General features: G+C 51.0%; 1 protein-coding gene across 4 annotated transcripts in view; it reads right to left on the bottom strand.

Annotated features, from left to right (window-relative positions):
* FOXO4 (forkhead box O4) overlaps positions 1–19,910 on the bottom strand; it is a 57,027-nt gene that overhangs the window by 28,758 nt on the left and 8,359 nt on the right. For 2 of the 4 annotated variants that reach the window (XM_045029864.1, XM_045029861.1), the window contains exon 2: positions 13,550–14,791. In XM_045029864.1, the coding sequence (XP_044885799.1) occupies positions 13,568–14,791 (1,224 nt within the window). In that variant the 3' untranslated portion in view covers positions 13,550–13,567. Of the gene's footprint in view, positions 1–13,545; positions 14,792–19,910 lie in introns of all 4 variants that reach the window. The other 2 variants (XM_045029865.1, XM_045029863.1) reach the window with 2 other exon arrangements.

Genomic DNA, 19,910 nt, shown 5'->3' on the forward strand with positions numbered 1-19,910 from the left:
CAATTCCAGTTGGGGATGCACACACTGAGAAACCTCAATAGGGGAAGAGACTTCACACCAATGCAGAGTGAAGTATACAGCAAGACCCTATCCACACTCAGAGCAGGATCGCGAGGAGGGGAGAGCAAAGGGAACAACACAGGGTCTCAAGAGTGAGTGCTCCCCAGAGGAGCTAGAGCAAGACTGCTTAGCCTGAAGAGCTTTCCTTAAGGGAGGGCCCTGATAACACTAGAGCTAGGAGAAGCAGCAAGACGAGAAAGTCACTCTTCCCTTTTGAGCAGCCACCAGAGTTAACTGCAAGAGAAACAGACTGGGGCTGAGCATGGGTCTCCTGGGCCCCGTACACCAGGAAGAGCCTTTCGCCTGCACGGCCACTTTAAGAAGCTCTGTTTGAACATATCAAAAATAGCAAATGAACATTTTGGATCACACTCAAGAAACCAATCTTACCAGAAAACCTTCCCCAGGCACAGTTCCTCACCATAGCCACAGCATCAGCCTACAAGCAGCCAAAGGAGGAAGAATAGCTCCTTCCAATAACCCTTTGGAATAATTAACCAACGGCTAAGAGAGAAATTAGGATGGGAACCTCCACTTGTGAGCTTGTGACCTGCTTCAGAAGGCAGTGTCAAAACACCAGTGGAGCACATGGAGGACACACACTTGTAGCTTGGATGGCTTTACACCAGCGTGGCAGCATCTAGCAACGGCACTGTGGAGACAATTGTGGGGGGTGGGGGCGATGTTACTCATTTCTGTATAGGGAATGAAGCTACGAGAGTGAACAGCCCCGGGAAAAGCACAAAAGCAATTGAGGACATTCACCATGACAGCAGACTCTTCTTTGAAATACTTGGGGCCGGTGGGGGGGGGGGGGGAAAGAGTGAGTGAGGAAGCCTGGCGAGGAAGAGAGACTGAGACAGAACCAAGAGTGGGCTGTGGTCAAGGGACGTAGGAGGTTCTGTGGGCAGTGAGGAATCTGTACAGTCTTACTTCACCATTTTGAATCATTCAACTAGCATGAAAAACTCCACCAGGAATCGATGGAGAAGGTTTTGGATTTCCCATTTGCCTAGGGATAGAAAGTAAATATACAGAAAATGGGCAGCTCATTTCCCATGAACGGCTCATAACGATATCAGCAGGAATCAAGTATGCATGGAGAAAAAGTAATCGGAAATCTGGAAACAAGGAGCCAAACAAGACTTTGCGCTGTTCAAATGGTACCCAGTGCCAGCCCCATGTGTCCAGCTCAGGATTACAGGTCCTCTAAAATGCTTAGACTAAGCACTGAGAGAGGAGGATTGATCTTCCATGTCTGTAGCGAACAGAACGACAGGCTCTTGCTCCAAGGAGCTGACAACACAGCCAGAGGGACAGGGTTCACATTCTCAGGGAAGGACAAGTATTCCCACCACGTGTGCCAAAGGGAGCTGAAGGGGGGGTTGAATATAAGCTTGTGGCACTTATTTTTGTTGTCAGACTGTGATTCAGCTTGGATGCAGAGAAGGCAGTGTTTTCTGAGCTCAGAATGCAGAAAGGGAGTTAATTTGAAGCCAGGAGTTCTATGAGACTGGGGCACATCACTTAACCTCTGCTCAGATTTCCCCATTTGTAAAGATGGGCTGATAATCCTGACCTACCTCCTAGGGTTCGTAGGAGGGTTTGCTAAGCACTCTGAAGTGCTTGTGTCAGTTTGGGGGCCTCTCTTTGGAGATGGGGCCTTGCTGCCCTTTGAGAGCTTGTGTTTAATTTCTGGGCACTATTTGGAAGTAGTAAATTCGACTACTATTTGACTCCCTTTACCTCCTGGAGGGAAATGCTTCCCAACATCCAGATTCATCTAGGCTCTGTACAAGCCACACAGCATGATGACAGTGGTATTTGCTGAGTGCCAGTATACTCAGTGCTTCACAAGCTGGGTCCCTAGACTGAGATGCTTACAGTCCAATCAGACAGAGCCCCCAGAAGTCCATTGGCAGGATGGTGCCAGCTTAGAGTGGTTGTTCATATTAGTGGTGCAGGCGGGTTTCACTGACAGAGGTTGATATTCATGGGCTTCTGGGAAGGAACGTGTTTGCAGGAGGGATTTGAACAGAGAGGGTCAACACCTAGCATGCTACAGCAATAGTTATTTGGTAGCCAGGCATTTCCAAAGAGATGCTGACCCCACAAACCTGTGGGCTGAGGGACACTGACCCAAGACCACATCATAGTTGAATGCAAGCCAGGGAACCATGGCATTTCCATCCTAAAGGATTCATAACTTTTGCCAGGGAAGGGAGGCTACAAATACAGGGTCCTAGCCTGCTCCCACTGACTTCAGAAACAGGTAGGGCCCACAAATGGCTTCAATGAATAAAAGGGAAGTTGTGTTTTTAAGACTAAAATCTTCAGCCTTCTCACTGATACACTGAGTTATAGATTTTGGTGTTTTCACCTTCATATTTAAATACAGAGAAATACACAGTATTTTTTTTTACCTTTACTAGTGTTCTCCATGTTCTTTTCTAGAAAGCTTTCTGCTATTTCTTGCCATCCTCCCTGCTCCCATTCCACTCCCATTACTAGAACCTCTACTCCCTTCGGCCATACTTCTCATGGTCCATTATCCCAACTGCACTGTTGCTCCCTTCTTGGGATCTCTCTCCCTCCACCCTCCTGTGCTGATCACTAGCCTCAGGCTATGGCTGAGATTGGAAAGTTTTACCAGGCGCAGCAGATAAAAGCAAATGTAGTGTGCATACCTCTGGGTTGCTGGACATTTGGAGCATCTTCTACAGTTCTTGACCAGACTCTCTCTGCCCGGCGCTGGTTGGCTTTTGCTCCAATACCCTCCAAACCTGCCTCTCTTACCTTTTTCCTCACCTGCCCCATCCTCAGCACAAACTTTCACTTCCCTTTTATTTCCATGGAGTTGCTCCACACCACCTACGTAAACCCACCCCCAAAAGCCTGTGGGCCTCGCATGCCGTTTGTTTCCATCCCATTGGCCACTCTGCTTGTGGGCTCTACCCCAGCTCCCACCCTGTGGGTGTCCAGTCTATTCAGACTGCGAACTTCAGGACAGGGACTGTCTGCTCCTTTTCGGATATTGCTCAGCACCTTAGGACCCCATTCTTGGTTGGCCCTTAGAAACTATTATTGCCTAAGGATTGAAAGCAAATAACCAAGAGACACAGGAGGGGGAAGTACACATGCCCTTTGCTTCCCTCACCTGAACGTGAAATTGCTGTTTTATTCCTAGGGGAATTCTGCAAACAATATTTTAAAATATTGCAAAATTCTGCATATTTTATTTGTCAAAACACCACAATATAATCATGCCAGTTTCAATTATTTTGGAAATTTATTTCAAAATACCTGTCAGCAAGTATGTCTGTATTATTACAGACAAAAATAGATATATATAAAAAAATCAGGAACTGCTTTTTGACAAATAGATTCCTTATTAGACAAATTAATATAGAACTCTGAGTAATTCATTTAAAATACAATGCAGAACTGTATGTCCCGCACCCCTCAGAAGCAATGCAAAGGCTTGGGGGAGTCAGGGCTAACAGAGGTTGGAGGAGCTGAGGGAGAGGGAAGGAGCCTGGGAGTTATTGGGTGTGGGTGGGAGATGTATGGAACAGGTGTTTTCTTGGGAGGGGGAGGATTGTTAGGGAGTTTGGGAGCCTCCCCCATGCAGACCCTGACTGCCTACTAGCCTCTCCCATTCAGTCTGGTTAATCTGTGCCTGTCCCCATGTGTTCCTGCAGCACCGCTTTCCTCTCCCCATGTATCCCTGTTTCTCAGTACAATAAACGTAATATTGCTGTCAAACTGAATGCTCCTTAGTTTTTCAATGCAGACAGTATGCAGGGATCATAGATGGGCCACAGAACCCCGAACATGTGCCTCAGGAAAGGGAGTTAATTCTACTGAAGTACCCGCAGCTGGCATTACATCAGTGTGTTCATGGGTCTAACGTGTCACAGGCCCAGACGACAACTATCCAAGTCTCTCCAGATCACCGTGAAGTCTGGCATGGTTTGCTGCCCAATTGTTTCGCAGATTTTATTATTGTTGAATGCACAACTTACTCTAGATCCTTCAGAAAGCTCATATGATCCTACTGCTGACCTCAGAGGTTTCCCACTTGGTAACACTACTGTTTGCCAGACTAAATCCAATCCATGCTCAAGTATTTTTATTTAATTGAGATTTTTTTTATTTCTTGTGCAATTATGTCTCACTGAAATCCAAGTCTACAATATGCATAGCAATCCCATGATTTTACTGCCAAGGCTGTAAATCAAAGTGCTATAAACTAAGGTTTATTCCATCCCTCTAGATCAGGGTGTAATTCTTTGGCAAGAGAAAAGACGGTTACTCACCTGTAGTAACTGGTGTTCTTCGAGATGTGTTGCTCCTATCCATTCCATGTAGGTGTGCGCGCCGCGCGTGCACGGCTCTCCGGAACATTTTTACCCTAGCAACTCCGGCGGGCCGGCTGGCGCCCCCTGGAGTGGGGCGCCGTCATGGCGCCCCTTATACACCTCAGCCGGCCCGTCCGCTCCTCAGTTCCTTCTTGCCGGCTATTCCGACAGTGGGGAAGGAGGGCGGGTCTGGAATGGATAGGAGCAACACATCTCGAAGAACACCAGTTACTACAGGTGAGTAACCGTCTTTTCTTCTTCGAGTGATTGCTCCTATGCATTCCATGTAGGTGATTCCCAAGCCTTACCTAGGCGGTGGGGTCGGAATGAGACGTGGCGGAGTGTAGCACCGCAGAGCCGAAGGCTGCGTCGTCTCGGGACTGCTGCACCAACGCATAATGGGAAGCGAAGGTGTGGACGGAAGACCAGGTGGCCGCTCGACAGATGTCCTGGATGGGAACGTGGGCCAGGAAGGCGGCTGATGAGGCGTGCGCCCTTGTCGAGTGTGCGGTGAGCCGGCACGGGGGGACGCGAGCAAGTTCGTAGCACGCCCGTATGCAGGATGTCACCCAGGAAGAAATCCGTTGAGATGAAACAGGCTCGCCTTTCATGCGCTCCGCAATTGCGACAAAGAGCTGGGAGGAACGCCGGAAGGACTTAGTTCGGTCAATGTAAAAGGCGAGGGCCCTACGGACGTCGAGGGTGTGGAGCTGCTGCTCACGAGGTGAGGCGTGCGGCTTTGGAAAGAAGACCGGGAGGAAGATCTCCTGATTAAGATGAAAGGCCGACACCACCTTTGGGAGGAAGGCCGGATGTGGCCGAAGCTGCACTTTGTCCGCGTGGAAGACGGTATATGGGGGACCCGCCGTCAGGGCGCGGAGTTCGGATACTCGTCTGGCGGATGTGATTGCCACGAGGAAGGCCGTCTTCCAGGTGAGATGGAGGAGGGAGCAGGAGGCCATGGGCTCGAAGGGCGGGCGCATCAGCTGGGTGAGAGTCAGGTTCAGATCCCACGTAGGAGCCGGCGGCCGCACTTGCGGGTAGAGGCGGTCCAACCCCTTGAGGAAGCGGGCAACCATGGGGTTGGAAAACACGGAGCGACCATCTACAGCAGGCCGGAAGGCCGAAAGCGCCGCCAGGTGTACCCTCAGGGACGAGATCGCGAGACCTTGGCCTTTCAGGTACCAGAGGTAGTCAAGGACCGTCTGGAGAGGGGTCGAGAAGGGGTTAAGACCTTGCTGATCGCACCAAAGGGCAAAGCGTTTCCACTTTGCCAGGTAGGTAGAGCATGTGGACGGTTTTCTGCTTTCAAGGAGAACTTGCTGCACCGCCGCAGAACAGGTCCTCTCCGCGTCGGTCAACCACTCAGGAACCAGGCTGTAAGATGCAGCGACTGCAGGTTCGGGTGACAAAGCCTGCCGAGGTCCTGAGAGATGAGATCCGGCCATAACGGTAGGGGAATGGGATCCCGGATCGATAGCTCGAGGAGCAGGGTATACCAGTGCTGCCTCGGCCAGGCCGGAGCGACGAGTATGACGCGGGCCTTGTCCCTCCGTAGCTTGAGCAGTACTCGGTGGACTAGCGGGAACGGCGGGAAGGCGTATAGAAGGGGACCCGTCCAGGACATGAGGAACGCATCGGAGATGGAGTCCGGAGCCCGACCCTGGTACGAACAGAACCTGTGGCACTTCCTGTTGGTCCTGGAGGCAAACAGGTCTATTTGGGGAAATCCCCACCTTTGGAAGATGGTGTGGGCCACGTCGGGGCGAAGGGACCACTCGTGGGCAGCGAAAGACCGGCTCAGACGGTCGGCCAGCGTGTTCTGCACCCCTGGTAGAAAGAACGCTTCGAGGCGAATCGAGTGGGTTACACACAGGTCCCATAGGAGCATCGCCTCCTTGCACAGCGGGGAGGATCGGGCCCCGCCCTGTTTGTTCAGATAGAACATGGCTGCCGTGTTGTCCGTGTATACCGCGACGCAGCGGTCCCGGAGGTGTGCAAGAAAGGCGAGACAAGCCAAGCGGATCGCTCTCAATTCCCTGACGTTGATGTGCAGGGAGAGCTCCTGGGCCGACCAGAGGCCCTGAGTGTGCAGGTCTCCCATGTGAGCCCCCCATCCAAGCGCCGAGGCGTCTGTGGTCAGGGTGACCGACGGCGAGGGGGGCGAAACGGAACCCCGGCGCAGACCACCTCCTGATGCAGCCACCAGGTGAGCGTCTGGAGAGTGGGGTCCGAGACCGTGACCACCAGATCTAGAGGGTCGCGGTGGGGCCGGTACACCGAAGTCAGCCACATCTGGAACGGACGGAGCCTCAGCCTCGCGTTCGCGGTCACAAAGGTGCACGCAGCCATGTGGCCCAGCAGGCGAAGGCAGGACCGGGCCGTCGTGGAAGGGAAGGCTTGTAAGCTGCGAATGAGCGAGACCATTGTCTCGTGTCGAGAACGAGGGAGGCAGGCCCTGGCGAGGGTGGAGTCGAGGACTGCTCCTATGAACTCCAATCGCTGTGTCGGCAGTAATTGGGACTTCTCGGCATTGACGAGGAGGCCGAGAGACCGGAACAGGTGCAGTATCTCTGACACCTGGGCTGTCACCAGTTCTTGAGATCGCCCACGGATCAGCCAGTCGTCGAGATAGGGGTATACGTGGATTCTGCGACGACGGAGAGTTGCGGCCACGACCGCCATGCACTTGGTGAACACCCTCGGGGCAGTGGAGAGGCCAAAGGGTAACACCGCAAACTGGTAGTGGGTCGCGTTGACCATGAAGCGCAGGAAGCGTCTGTGGGGGGGTAAATCGCCACATGAAAGTAAGCGTCTTTCATGTCGAGGGCGGCAAACCAGTCTCCCGGATCCAAGGAAGGGATAATGGACCCCAAGGTTACCATCCGAAACTTGAGCTTGCAGAGGTATCTGTTCAGCTCCCGGAGGTCCAAGATGGGACGAAGACCTCCTTTCGCCTTGGGGATGAGGAAATATCTGGAGTAGAATCCCCTGCCCCGCCTGCAGGGAGGCACCTCCTCGATAGCACCCACGCTCAACAGAGCCTGCACCTCCTGTATGAGGACTTGCTCGTGAGAGGGGTCCCTGAAGAGGGACGGGGAAGGTGGGTGGGAGGGGGGGGGCGAAAGAAACTGTAGGCGGTAGCCGTGCTGGATGGTGCTGAGGACCCAGCTGTCCGATGTTATAGCAGACCACGCCGGAAGGAAGCGGGCAAGGCGATTGGAAAACAAAAGGGGTGGATCCTGGGGGGAGAGTGATGGGCCGTCCTCGGGCGTCCCGTCAAAAGGCCGGCTTTTGGCCCTGCGGAGCCTTGGACGAGTTCTGCGCCTGGTTGCGCCGCCCCCCTGACGGTCTACGGCGGAAGGGGGCCGTTCGGCGGTTGTTAAACGGCCGAGACCTGGCCTGGTTGAAGGGACGGTAGGGCTGTTGGCGGAACGAACGCCTCTGCGTGGCCGGCGTGTGCATACCCAGAGTTCGTATCGCAACCCTCCCATCCTTTAGGGACTGGATTCTGGCATCCGTTTTCTCAGAAAACAGCCCCTTCGTGTCAAACGGGAGGTCCTGGAGGGTGTACTGGACCTCAGGTGGGAGGGTGGAAGATTGTAGCCACGCAATGCGGCGCATCGTCACCCCGGATGCTACCGTTCGAGCCCCTGAGTCTGCTGCGTCTACGGCCGCTTTGATCAGTGTTCTGGAGGCTAACTTGCCCTCCTCCAGCAGCGCTGAGAATTCAGGGCGGGATTCCTGAGGGGTTAGCTCCGTGAACTTCGCAAGGCACCCCAAGATATTAAAAGTGTATCTGGATAAGAGGGCCATCTGGTTGGCGACACGGAGTTGGAGGCCTCCCGCCGAATAGATTTTACGCCCTAATAAGTCCATGCGCCGGGCGTCCTTCGCCTTCGGCGCAGCGGCAGGTTGACCGTGTCGTTCGCGGTCATTGACCGATTGGACCACCAGCGAGTCCGGGGTGGGGTGGACGTACAAGTATTCGTAGCCCTGGGGCGGGACGGAATACTTCCTTTCGACGCCTCGCGCCGTGGGGGCAACGGAGGAGGGCGACTGCCAGATAGTGGCACTGTTCTTCTGAATGGTGCGAATGAACGGGAGCGCCACTCTGACAGGGGCGTCATCTCCCACAACGTCCGTAATCGGGTCCTCGACTTCTTGCACCTCCTCTATGGGCAAGTTAATGGCCTTTGCCACCCTTCGGAGAAGGTCCTGGTGTGCCCTGAGGTCAATGGGCGGGGTCCCGATGGCGAGGCCCCCGCTACCGCCTCATCTGGAGAGGACGACGAGGAGTGGCCCGGGAGCACCTCCTCCTGTTGGTGCTCGCCCACCTGGTGATCTGGCCGCAGCGAGTCCTGGCCCAAAGAAGGGTCGTGGGCGGCGGCTTGCGTCGGTGGGGACGGGGGGGCTCGACTAACGGTGGCCACCGGTACCGATGGTGCCGAGCCCGGCTGCCTGGGTGGCAGGGGAGGCCCCTGTTCATATTGCGCCCAGGGCACCCAATGTCCCCAATACTGGGGTCCATGATCCGGGGGAACGGAACCGGCTCTGAAATCCACCGCACTGCCTTGGGGTGAGGCTACAGAGGGTTCCCTGGAGGGCCAGGGTGGAGCCGTGGCGATGCCTGGGCGGGCGTCCAGCGCCGGCGTGAGACGATCCTCCGGTGCCGAGGGTCGGTGCCGGGCGTCTCGGGGGTCCAGTGGCGAGCGGGACCTGTGCTGCGCACGGTGCCGGGAGCCGGATCTCCGGTGCCGGGAGCCAGATCTACGGCGTCGGGAGCTGGATCTCCGGTGCCAAGAAGGGGAGCGGCGGCGGCGGGAGCTCGACCGGCGACGTCGGGAGCTCGACCGGCGGTGCCGGGAACCGGACCTCAAGCGGGATCTGCGGCGCCTCGAACGGCTGCGCGAGTCCCGATGTCCGCGGTGCCTGGACGCGGACCTGCTGCGGTGCCGGTGACTTCGTGACCGGGACCTGGAGCGCCGCCGGGAGTACGACCGGCCCCGCGATGGAGAGCGGTGCCGGGACTGCGACCGGTGCCGGGACGCTGAGCGGCGTCGCGATGGCGATTTACGGCGGGATGGGGAGCGGTGCCTCGGTGACCTTCGCCGGGAGATAGACCGGGATCGAGACCGGATTCTGGAGCCACGGTCGCCACGGTCGCCCGGAGATGAGGGGCGCACCATCGCTGGCTTGCCGAGGGACTTGAATGTCCGCACCAGTGGTGCCGGCGGCTGATATGACGGGGCCGTCGCCTCGATCAGCTCTCTTGCCGTCGCGAACGCCTCCGGCGTCGACGGGATCCTCAGCTCCTCCTCGGTGGGCACCGGGGAGCTGGGCGGAACCGGACTCGACGGGCCAGGCGGCGCCGGAGTCAACGGTGCGGTGCACTTAGCGTGCACTGCCTCAGCCTGCACCGTTTTCGTCGGAGGCGGCTGGGCTGACGGCTTTCGCTGCTGATTTGCGGCAGCCGTCTTCGGCGCCTTGTGCTTCCTCCCCGGGGAGAGGGAGCGGTGCCGGGTCTTTGGTGCCGGCTCGGTGCCGGAGCGGCTCGGTGCAGTCGGAGCGCTGCTTGTCGAGGCGGTTTTCGGTGCCGCTGGAGCTGGCGCCGGAGGTTGGAGCGCAGACTCCATCAGTAAGTGCTTCAGCCTAGAGTCTCTCTCTTTCCTCGTACGAGGTTTAAAGGCTATGCAGATAGAGCACTTATCTGGCCGATGCGACTCTCCGAGGCAGCGGAGGCAAGAGTCGTGCGGGTCGCTAACCGGCATAGGCCGCTGGCAATCCGCACAGGGCTTGAAACCCGGTGCTCCGGGCATAAGCCCGCACCGGGGCGGAAGAAGAGGGGCAAACCCTCTAATTCCGTAACTATTGACACTATTAACACTAAATATATATATATAACTACAACAAGAACTGAACTAACTACTAAAACTATCTACACTAGAACTATGGAGAAACACTAGGGTTGTGGAGGTAAGGGAGCACTCCACTGTTCCAACTGGCCGTCACGGGCGGGAAGAAGGAACTGAGGAGCGGACGGGCCGGCTGAGGTGTATAAGGGGCGCCATGACAGCGCCACTCCAGGGGGCGCCAGCCGGCCCGCCGGAGTTGCTAGGGTAAAAATGTTCCGGAGAGCCGTGCACGCGCGGCGCGCACACCTACATGGAATGCATAGGAGCAATCACTCGAAGAAGAAGAATGCCATTTTTACCTCTGGCCCTTGCACACAGTTATAACAATATTCTCTCCTCAATCCTCAGCCAAACTGATGTCAGTGGAAGGTCTACACAAAGATCAGGGTAGAAACTCTGTAGGAAGATGTGCTCCCACTAAGGAGAGCCACTATTTGTGCTCCCAGTGTATCTACCTTCCTGCCCCACCCCACCTCACCCCCGAGTTCTCTCCCTTTAGCCTTGTGTCTACTGTTCTTTCCTTTGCATTGCTTTCCTTTCCCTGCAGCAATTACCAATTCTCTCCCCCCGCCTTCCATTCCACCAGCTGAAGGTGTTAGTAATGAAATAATAAATATTGACACCTAGTCTTAACAGACTTTACAGTTGATATGCCAGTGGGATTAAGGGAGGGGCGGGGGAGCCACTGTGTCATGCTGTCTGCAGACTCAGGCAGACAGTGTTGCACTGGTTACATTCAGGTCACATTTGGAATGGTTGCTTCCAACCACGTTTGCTAGGAACTTTGTAAAATTAAAGCAAAGATTCTACAGAATCTGAATACAAACACATCAGGCAGGCTGAGGTTGACACCACTGTTCTACATACACAAAGTATCACTTTACCCATGAGATCAGAAGAATATGCTCTGACATCACAAGTACGGCATTATGGCTACTGCATGGAGGAGAAGCTCTTATCTGCAGTGCAGTCACCTTCAGTATTGAGGAGCTCACCAGGATCAAGCCATTAACCAATGCCAACACTAATGTAGTTCACCACATGGCAAATTAAAAAATTTCTAGTTAGAAATAATTCTGCCTTAAAATGTTGCATTAGAAGAACTTGTTTTATAAATGTATTTGTCTGTGCAGCTTAGCTGCCCTTCTGAAGCATGAAGACAGAGGGTTTTAGTTTGAACTAATCCTTCAGGAAAGAATGAAACATTCATCTGCAGGTATCCAGCCAGACAAAGCCCTAGACAATTCATTCCTGAAACTAGTGTTTTTGAATCATGCTACACAAGGACATCAACTCACTTAGACTGCTGCATCCTTCACAGAACAAGCAATGGTAAGTCTCACTGGAAACCCGGGCACCAGTTTTTTGAACTGCCACTTCATTAGTGGTGTGGGAAGTAGCTCTCTCCAAATGGTTCAGAGAACAAATTAAGGGAACTAACATGAAGCCACTCAGACTTACTGCTTAAGATTGGGTAACTGACTTTTGAGAGTCCCATTAAACTCCTGCTTTTAATAACCTCCCTCCAATAGCAGGTTGGAAGATAAGAAGAAAAGCTTCAATAAGTGAAAAGCCATATGGAAACAAATGACAGATTGATACCACCCACAGCTGGCCAGAAGGTGGATGTCTTCCTCACAAAAGCCAGGAGGCCCTAGCACAGCTTACCCAACAAGATGATTTGAGGGAGCCTTTTTAGAGGCATGTGATTTAGAGACTTGATGGTAATTGAAAGGAAAGCCCCCCTCCTCTCCTTCCCTGAAAGCAAGACAAAAATGTTTCTAGGCTTTTATTCCCACCCACGAACAGGTTCTCTCACAAAGGGGATTCTGACACCACATTATAATGCCCTCTAAAGCCAGTCATTGAACCAAACTCCATTCCCCACAGCTCTCCAGTAGGAAGAGTTAATTTTACTTTTGAATGTATTTGTCGCCTTCTCCTAAACATGGAATATCACTTACAGCTCCCAGGAAACAACCAGCAGTTGTGCAGTGCTGCCCAGTGACAATACTGGAAGGAAATCCAATGGCCAGGCAAGCAGGAACTGGGGAGGTGCATTCTAAGCAGAGGGAAAATCTGAGTGGGTCTCACTCACAGACATAGTTCAGTTCCCAGCATTTATTTAGACACTTACCTTACCCATGACTCCTTCCTGTGAATAGACCCCCTTACTAGAACACAGCCACAATACACTTGGCTCCCAAAACCAAGTCAAGACTGCCCCAATGTGTTCGAAGAGCAATTTTGAATCAGTTCCTCCTAACATCAAAGCTATTCAAGGAGAAAGAGATTCTGGCAGGTTAGGAAAGCGAGATGTGTGCTCAGAGGTCAGATGTCAAAACAAGCTTCCTAATTCATTTCTGGGATTGAAGGGAAGCCCATCCTGCTCCTTAGAAGGAGCCTGCTTTTCAATCATAGGTGCGCATTGCACGAGTGAGAAAAGCCTCTGCTAACTCCGTCAGTGTTGGCAGCAGCTTCCATGGCTGCAGCAAGTCAGTAATTACACCAGAATAGAACATTAGTGCAACCTACATCTCTTACAAGGTATAGAGGGGCCATGTTTGCAAAATAAAATTGTAAATGCAGGAAAGCTTATGCAGGGAAGTCAAAGATGCAAGAATTATAAACAGGATCATCTTATCTCCAGAATAGCTGGATCGATATAGGAAGCGCAAGGGCTTAGGAGCTGCATGCAGGCACACTGTCACTGAATGGCATAGGGAGGCATTACTGTTTCTTTGTACTTTTTAAAAGCTCTAAGGGGAGAGAATATGGCATTGCATACAAACGGTTTCCAGGAAGTCCTGACACTAGAGTGGTCTCACAGATCTACTCTATAGACAGTGTTTTCCCAGTCCAAAAGTTTAATTAAACCTGCACAGAAATGCCAGAGACAGCATCCTCCAGCCCTCACTGTGAAGAGCACACAGAGCAAGCCAGTCCACTAACCAGACTCCAGCAGCTCAAGAGACAAGAAAGCAAAAGGACTTGAAAATTAAAAGTAGCTTCAATACAATCTACCTCTGAAGCTCATTTCTCCTCTAGGCTAGGCAGCTGCGTTAGCTTTCAGCAATCAAGATACTGCCACTTTTTAAACAGATGTACCTCACTAGTACAGAACTGCGCATTTGAGGACTGCAAGGGGAACATCCCAACTCAAGCCGGTAGTGTCTGTTAGAGATCTACAGAATATTTGACAAACTCACCTACCTTTTTGTATTCCTGAAGTTAACTTGGTACCCAAGTATGGTTGGAGGCCTGTGAGGTGTTGGGGTAGCTGGGAGTAGACAGAATGGGCTCAAAGTTGAAGTCCAGTCCTTCTCCATCCATGAGGTCACTGTTGATTATGTAATCCACATCACATTCAAGGTTCTCCATGTACATGTCAACGTCCAGGTCAGTGGGCAGCCTGTCCTGGTTCACTCCAAACGGGGCAGAGCTAACAGAAGAGAGAAGTGGCTGAGTGCCCAGATGGACTGCTTGGGCTGTTGGTGCTGGGACTTGGGCCTTCAAAGTGGGCATGCTGGCTGTGTTTTGAGGAGATGCCACCACAGAAAGCATAGATGGCAAAGCACTGGCCCCTATTGACTCTGACTGCTGCGCCAAAGGCTTTCCTCGTGCATTGACTGGGCTTGTTTTATTCTGGGTGACTTGTCCACCTAGAAGCAGAAAAGTCTGGCTGTTTAGCCTGCTTCCAGTCTGTGGGAGTATCGGATCCACCTGAGTCATCATCACATCACTGGGAGGTGGAGAACTGGATGTCAGGAGAGCTTCCAGGGTCTGAGGGCCAGAGAAACAGTTAACAGAACTCTGCAGCGAGATATCAACAGGGTTAAACAGAGAGGTGCCAAAAGTAGAGGCCTGACCAGCTGAATTCTGGGTCCTCAAAGAGAAGCTGGAATCTCTCTGGACTGGACCACCTGAGGCAGACTGCTGGGTGGGCAGCATAGATGAACTGGGTGACATCAGGTTTAACCCATCAATGAGTTCAAGCTCCTCAGTCACAGTCGGTGGGACATTGCTGGATGCACTGGAGTACACTAGAGAAGGAAGAAGCTTTTCATCTGGGAGGTCGTCCTGCTCAGGCATGATAGGAGAGAGCCTGGCACTAATGGTACTCGCATTGGAACTGGTTCGAGGCCGGAAACTGGTCCACACATCGGAGTCCTCATTATTCCTTGATGATGGGCTCCCAGGCCATTTGGAGAACTGGGAGCCAGGGCTGTCGGCAGTAGCTTCCGGAGCTGCTTGGAGTGAGGCCTTCTTTTTGGATGCTTTACCTCTGACTTTTGCCAGTTTGCTGCTGTTGTCCATGGAGGCAGCTCTCCTCCTTGGTGCTTTCCCACTTTTACCACCTTCAGGATTGAGCATCCACCAAGAACTCTTCCCTGTAGCTTCATTATGCACTTTAATGAACTTGCTGTGCAGGGATAAATTGTGCCTAATAGAGTTCTGAAAAAAGAGAAAAGACAGCATGTTAGCCCCATTTACATGGATTACATAAACAGAGAGGATTCCTCATAGGAAGCTTGGCATGTGCAGCATATATATTCCTGCTAGATTCCACTTTGTAGAGAGAATTGAGTTTCTAAAGGAATCTTGAGTGTTAGGAGTTTCTTCAGAGGGAACTAATACCAAACTCAAAGAATGGAACACCCTTAGCTGTGCATAGAGAGCTATGAGACCAGCATAAGGATTCAGTAGACAGCATCTTGCTGAAAAAAGCACCCAACACTGAAGAATGTTTACTGAGTATTAAAAATTTTGTAACAATGGAACAACTGAATGCAATGAGCACAGGCTAGGCAGCTTCCATAGCACAGCTGCAAATTTACTCTCAGCATCCAGCAAGACCTAGCATGTCCCTTGCAGATACAGCCATGGCATGTATATATGATGGGTCAAAACAAACTTAAGTGTGGTCCTAAGGAAGAGGGATGATGGGTGGGGAGTGGCTTCTTATAATGGAAGCACACTGTATGTGAAAAACTTGGCACAGCTGTGAGGGAGAAAGACCCTGAACTCAGCAAGACCACTACTACCCTCAAATGCAAAGACACAGAGAGAAAACGAACAGGGTAATAGGAAATAAACCTTATTTTAATGCCTTCACCTAGTAAGGGACATGAGTCACAGCCAGAGTTCTGGAGGTTCCCAGTCCCACCCCACAAAGAGGAAGACACTTTTCAGCATTTTTAGCAATCTGTGTGATCACCAGGGTGGGGGTGAGGGGGAACAATGATGATACTCAACCAGAAACACAGCATTTGGACCTCCCATTCTGTATACACCCACCCAGGCCTAATTTGATCTTTCCATCTAGCAAGAGAATACTTTTCCATTGCCTTTCTAGTGCTCCTGAAAATGACAAACTGAAACAGAGATTTCTGTCTGCCATTATCATAGGTATCAACAGCTGCAAGCCAAGAGTATCTAATGACTGACACTTCAGACCCAACAGAAGTTCACATGGTCTGAGTGGGTCCTACATAAACACAAACTTTTCTTCTCCAAGTTTCTCAGTGGTGGATTTGTTTAATGTTTACTTTGAACTAGTTAAGGAAGCCAATTTTTTTCTGCTCTAAGAGGCTGCACTGCTTCCATGACAGGGATCCCAGGGCTGCCCCTAACCGGTCGGTATAAGCTGGAGCAGACTGCAGCGGCCTCAGCTTTAACCCATATAGCCAAGACAGTTTGAATGGAGTTGACTGGGCGCTCCTGTTGCCCCCCCCCGCCTTACATCCTCTCCCACCCCAGCCAAGCCACAGCTCCTTTTCTTTCTCTCAACTGCTTATCAGCCTCTCCCCAACCCCTACCCACTGCTGCCAAAGCAGAATCCCTCAGAGCAGGCAGGGTTCCAATAACCACATCGTGGCCTCATCAGCACCTAGCTATGCTGGATTCTGTGTCAGTTTTGCCTTGTTCATCAGATCTCTTGCCCACCTACCCAAAATGAAGCAGGAGTGGGACTAGCAACACAGAGGCAGTGGAGAGTACTCCTGCAGTAGGAAAAAGCTATAGGACTTGGTCTGCCCAAGTCCCATCCTAGGCATTCCCCCAGCCAAAACCACCTCCCTGAACTAGTCAGTCCGGAAGGCATACAAATTCCTCACAACTAGTCAGCATGCTAGGGGTTACCAGGGAGTTGTGACCCTCAGAGACTACCTGTATCAGTAAATAATGTTCCATCATCGCTCATGTGGTGACACAGGTTTAGCAACATGCACAACTTAATAGCCCCCTAGTTTTGTTTTAAATAAACTGACCAGTGATCCCCAAAACCCACACAACCAATTCAGCATAGTATCCTGTCTCCTGCTGAGACTGACAACTTTGTTCTTCCAAAAAAAGACTACACATGAACATTATTGATTTAAAATAGGATTTTCTGCAGCCACCACCAGCAAGGATCACAAGAGCCTCATCTTCCCTTCCAACAGTTAAGCTGCGAACTCCTGCATTACCCCAGTTTCATCAGGAACTAGTCAGCAGCTGGTGTATACAGCCCACCATGGAAGGAATGACTGCTATTGCATAAACAGAAGGGTTTTGGCTCAGTGCACTTCTACGGGACTTTAAATCACGTGGCCTAGAACAACATGTACAGAAAGAGAAGGAAGATTGTGTCTCTGGGTATAGGCCAGAGGAGCTGAGAGACCTAGTTTATAGCCGGAACCACAATCTGCTAATTGCTACATCAACAGCAGACCCTTCAGTTACACTGAAACCTACAGGAAGAGCCACCATTCTTGCCTTAAGTGGAAATTTTAGTTTACAGTTTTCCAGCTTTCTGGCAGTATGGATGTTACAAATAAGACACCCTGAAACAAAGCCAATGCTCATGTCAACACAGTTGTCAGCAGCCCATAAACAGTTTTCCCATGTGTACACCTCAGACTCTCTGCATGTGCATCAGGAGTTCTGTGATGAAGCCACACACATTGCGATTCTGGGTACAGTAACCCTAGCAGAAAAGCTAGATCAATACTGAAAATGAACTTGAGTATCCAGATCTTCTAAAGCAGAATTAAAAAGCTGACTTGCTCCAACTCTGGAGATTTCACAGACAATGCAAGGGGCTCTGTAGTTATGGACCTTATGAAAGCAGGGAGGTGACCTACCCAAAATATAAACTGGAGAAAGTTCAGAAGTGCAAACGTTAGGTGACACTTACAAGATTCTGGGGGTGAAGGGGAGATTTTGTTTCAAGAAGGTTGCCCCCATTTTTGTCATGGGTAGGATATTATCCCACTGTGACTAAACCTGAAGAATAAGGGACAAGTTGTAAAATTAAAGAGGCATTTCCCAATAGGTTCATCATACTCAGTCAAGCAAGGTGGCCTCCCCCAGCAATTGCTCCTGCCAATGGTCCTTGGCCTGACTTTTATTAGAGGCAACAGTCCAAATGACAAAAGCGGACTGGTATTAGCTAGATTTACTCTCTCCTTCCCTAGTTATCTGGGCTCTCTTTCTTCCTTTCCAACTGCCTTACTACTCTGAAAGCACTTGTTACCACTGCCAGAATAGAATCATAGAATATCAGGGTTGGAAGGGACCTCAGGAGGTATCTAGTCCAGCCCCATTCTCAAAGCATGACCAATCCCCAGACAGATTTTTGCCCCAGATCCCTAAATGGCCCCCTCAAAGATTGAACTCACAACTCTAGGTCGAGCAAGACAATGCTCAAACCACTGAGCTATCCCTCCCAACACTAATACCACCTTGAGGATGCATCTACACTAGACCTTTTTTCACCATTTGTCTTACATTGATACAGCTCCCCTGGTTGGTTGTATCACCTATGGAAATACCAAAGTAGACCAGAAACAAGCATTTTTACCACTGTCAGGCTATAAGATGGCAACAAAACAAAATGCTTGTGTCCATTCTAGTCTTACCATCAGCACTAGTACCACAGGCAAACAGTATGGAAATCATATGCAGACAAGGCTCTAGTGTCCAATGTCAGTAATAGTGCTAGAAATCTTAGACCAGACCCTCTTCAAGACAGGAATTGTACCTATCTCTATGCCTGGAACGAGCCTAGCATGTTATGGGCACTCCCACCTCTAAAAGCTGACGTATACAAAAAAATCCAAACCCTATACATCTCTGCCAGCGTCTATCTCTCAGACATTTGTTTAGTTATTTAGTGTCAAAGGATTTAAGGAAGCAAAGTTAGCACTGAAGGGAGTCTGCAAAGCTGCAAAGGACTTGTTGAGCAGTTGCTTCTGCTGCAGGGGGCTTTCAGTTAGACTCATAGAATATCAGGGTTGGAAGGGACCTCAGGAGGTCATCTAGTCCAACCCCCTGCTCAAAGCAGGACCAAACCCAACTAAATCATCCCAGCCAGGGCTTTGTCAAGCCTGACCTTAAAAACCTCTAAGGAAGGAGATTCTACCAACTCCCTAGGTAACCCATTCTAGTGCTTCACCACCATCCTACTGAAATAGTGTTTCCTAATATCCAACCTAAACCTCCCCCACTGCAACTTGAGACCATTACTCCTTGTTTTGTCATCTGGTACCACTGAGAACAGTCTAGATCCATCCTCTTTGGAACCCCCCTTCAGGAAGTTATCTAACAGCATTTCCCACGCATGGCCTCAGGGTCCCACTCCCTTCCATGCCCTCTTCCCCCAGAAAGAACACAACAGGTTGAGCCACAAGGCTGCAGCCATCTATTAATGACAGTCCATTCAATGCATGCAGTGGGTCCCATGTCTTTTCTGTTCGCCTACAGGATGGGGGATTGGAAGAATGGGGGTTGGGAGATGAGGATCTTAAAATGCTCAGACAGAATTAAGGCTTTTCTCAGCACTAAGATATAGAATTTAAGTTTTCCATTTCCATTTGCTAGATGGTGTCTAGGTTTAATGTCAGCTATGACTCAGTGGGTGGAGACTGGAGAATTTCCCTATCCCCAACCCCCCGCCCAATGAGGCCATGAAGCTATCAATTACCAACGGTCAGAACTAAAAATATATGCAGAGCCCCTCCACTCCCCTTTCACCAACAGATGCCTCTAGAAAAAAAACAACAACCCTACTCTTCTCCAAATGGTATGAACCAGAACATCCCTTATTAGCTTGGGCTGTTGCTAGATCTTGGCATAAGCTGTGCATCTCCAGAAGGGGGCACTAGTTAACTCAGCTACTCCCAGGTCTGATTCTAGAAAGAAAAAGGGGGGGGGGGTGACGGGGCTCTTCTGGAAGCTGATGAATAAGGCTCTATCAAATCATATTCATTTTACAGTACGAGAGAACACATGGAAAAGTCTGCAGCAATCTCCAATGCGCTTCTTTTTCCTTTCTCAGTACTTCCATCTGAAGAGGGTCACCTCTGAGCACTAGGATTTGGACTGGTTTAAAGCTAGATAAGTTCATACCACCATTTTCACAAAACTTTGAGACACCAGCCAAGTGCAATGCCACAACCTTGACATGCCTGGATTTGGAGACCATTCAGTGCTACTGCACTGTAAACTAAGGTTTGGTTTCTTTGCATCTTCCCCCAACCCAAGCCCTTTACTGCTCTTCCTGCCAGTCCAGGATCTTACCGATGGGAAAAGC

Source organism: Mauremys mutica, chromosome 9 (genome assembly GCF_020497125.1).
Source record: "Mauremys mutica isolate MM-2020 ecotype Southern chromosome 9, ASM2049712v1, whole genome shotgun sequence".
NCBI classification, from domain to species: domain Eukaryota; kingdom Metazoa; phylum Chordata; order Testudines; family Geoemydidae; genus Mauremys; species Mauremys mutica.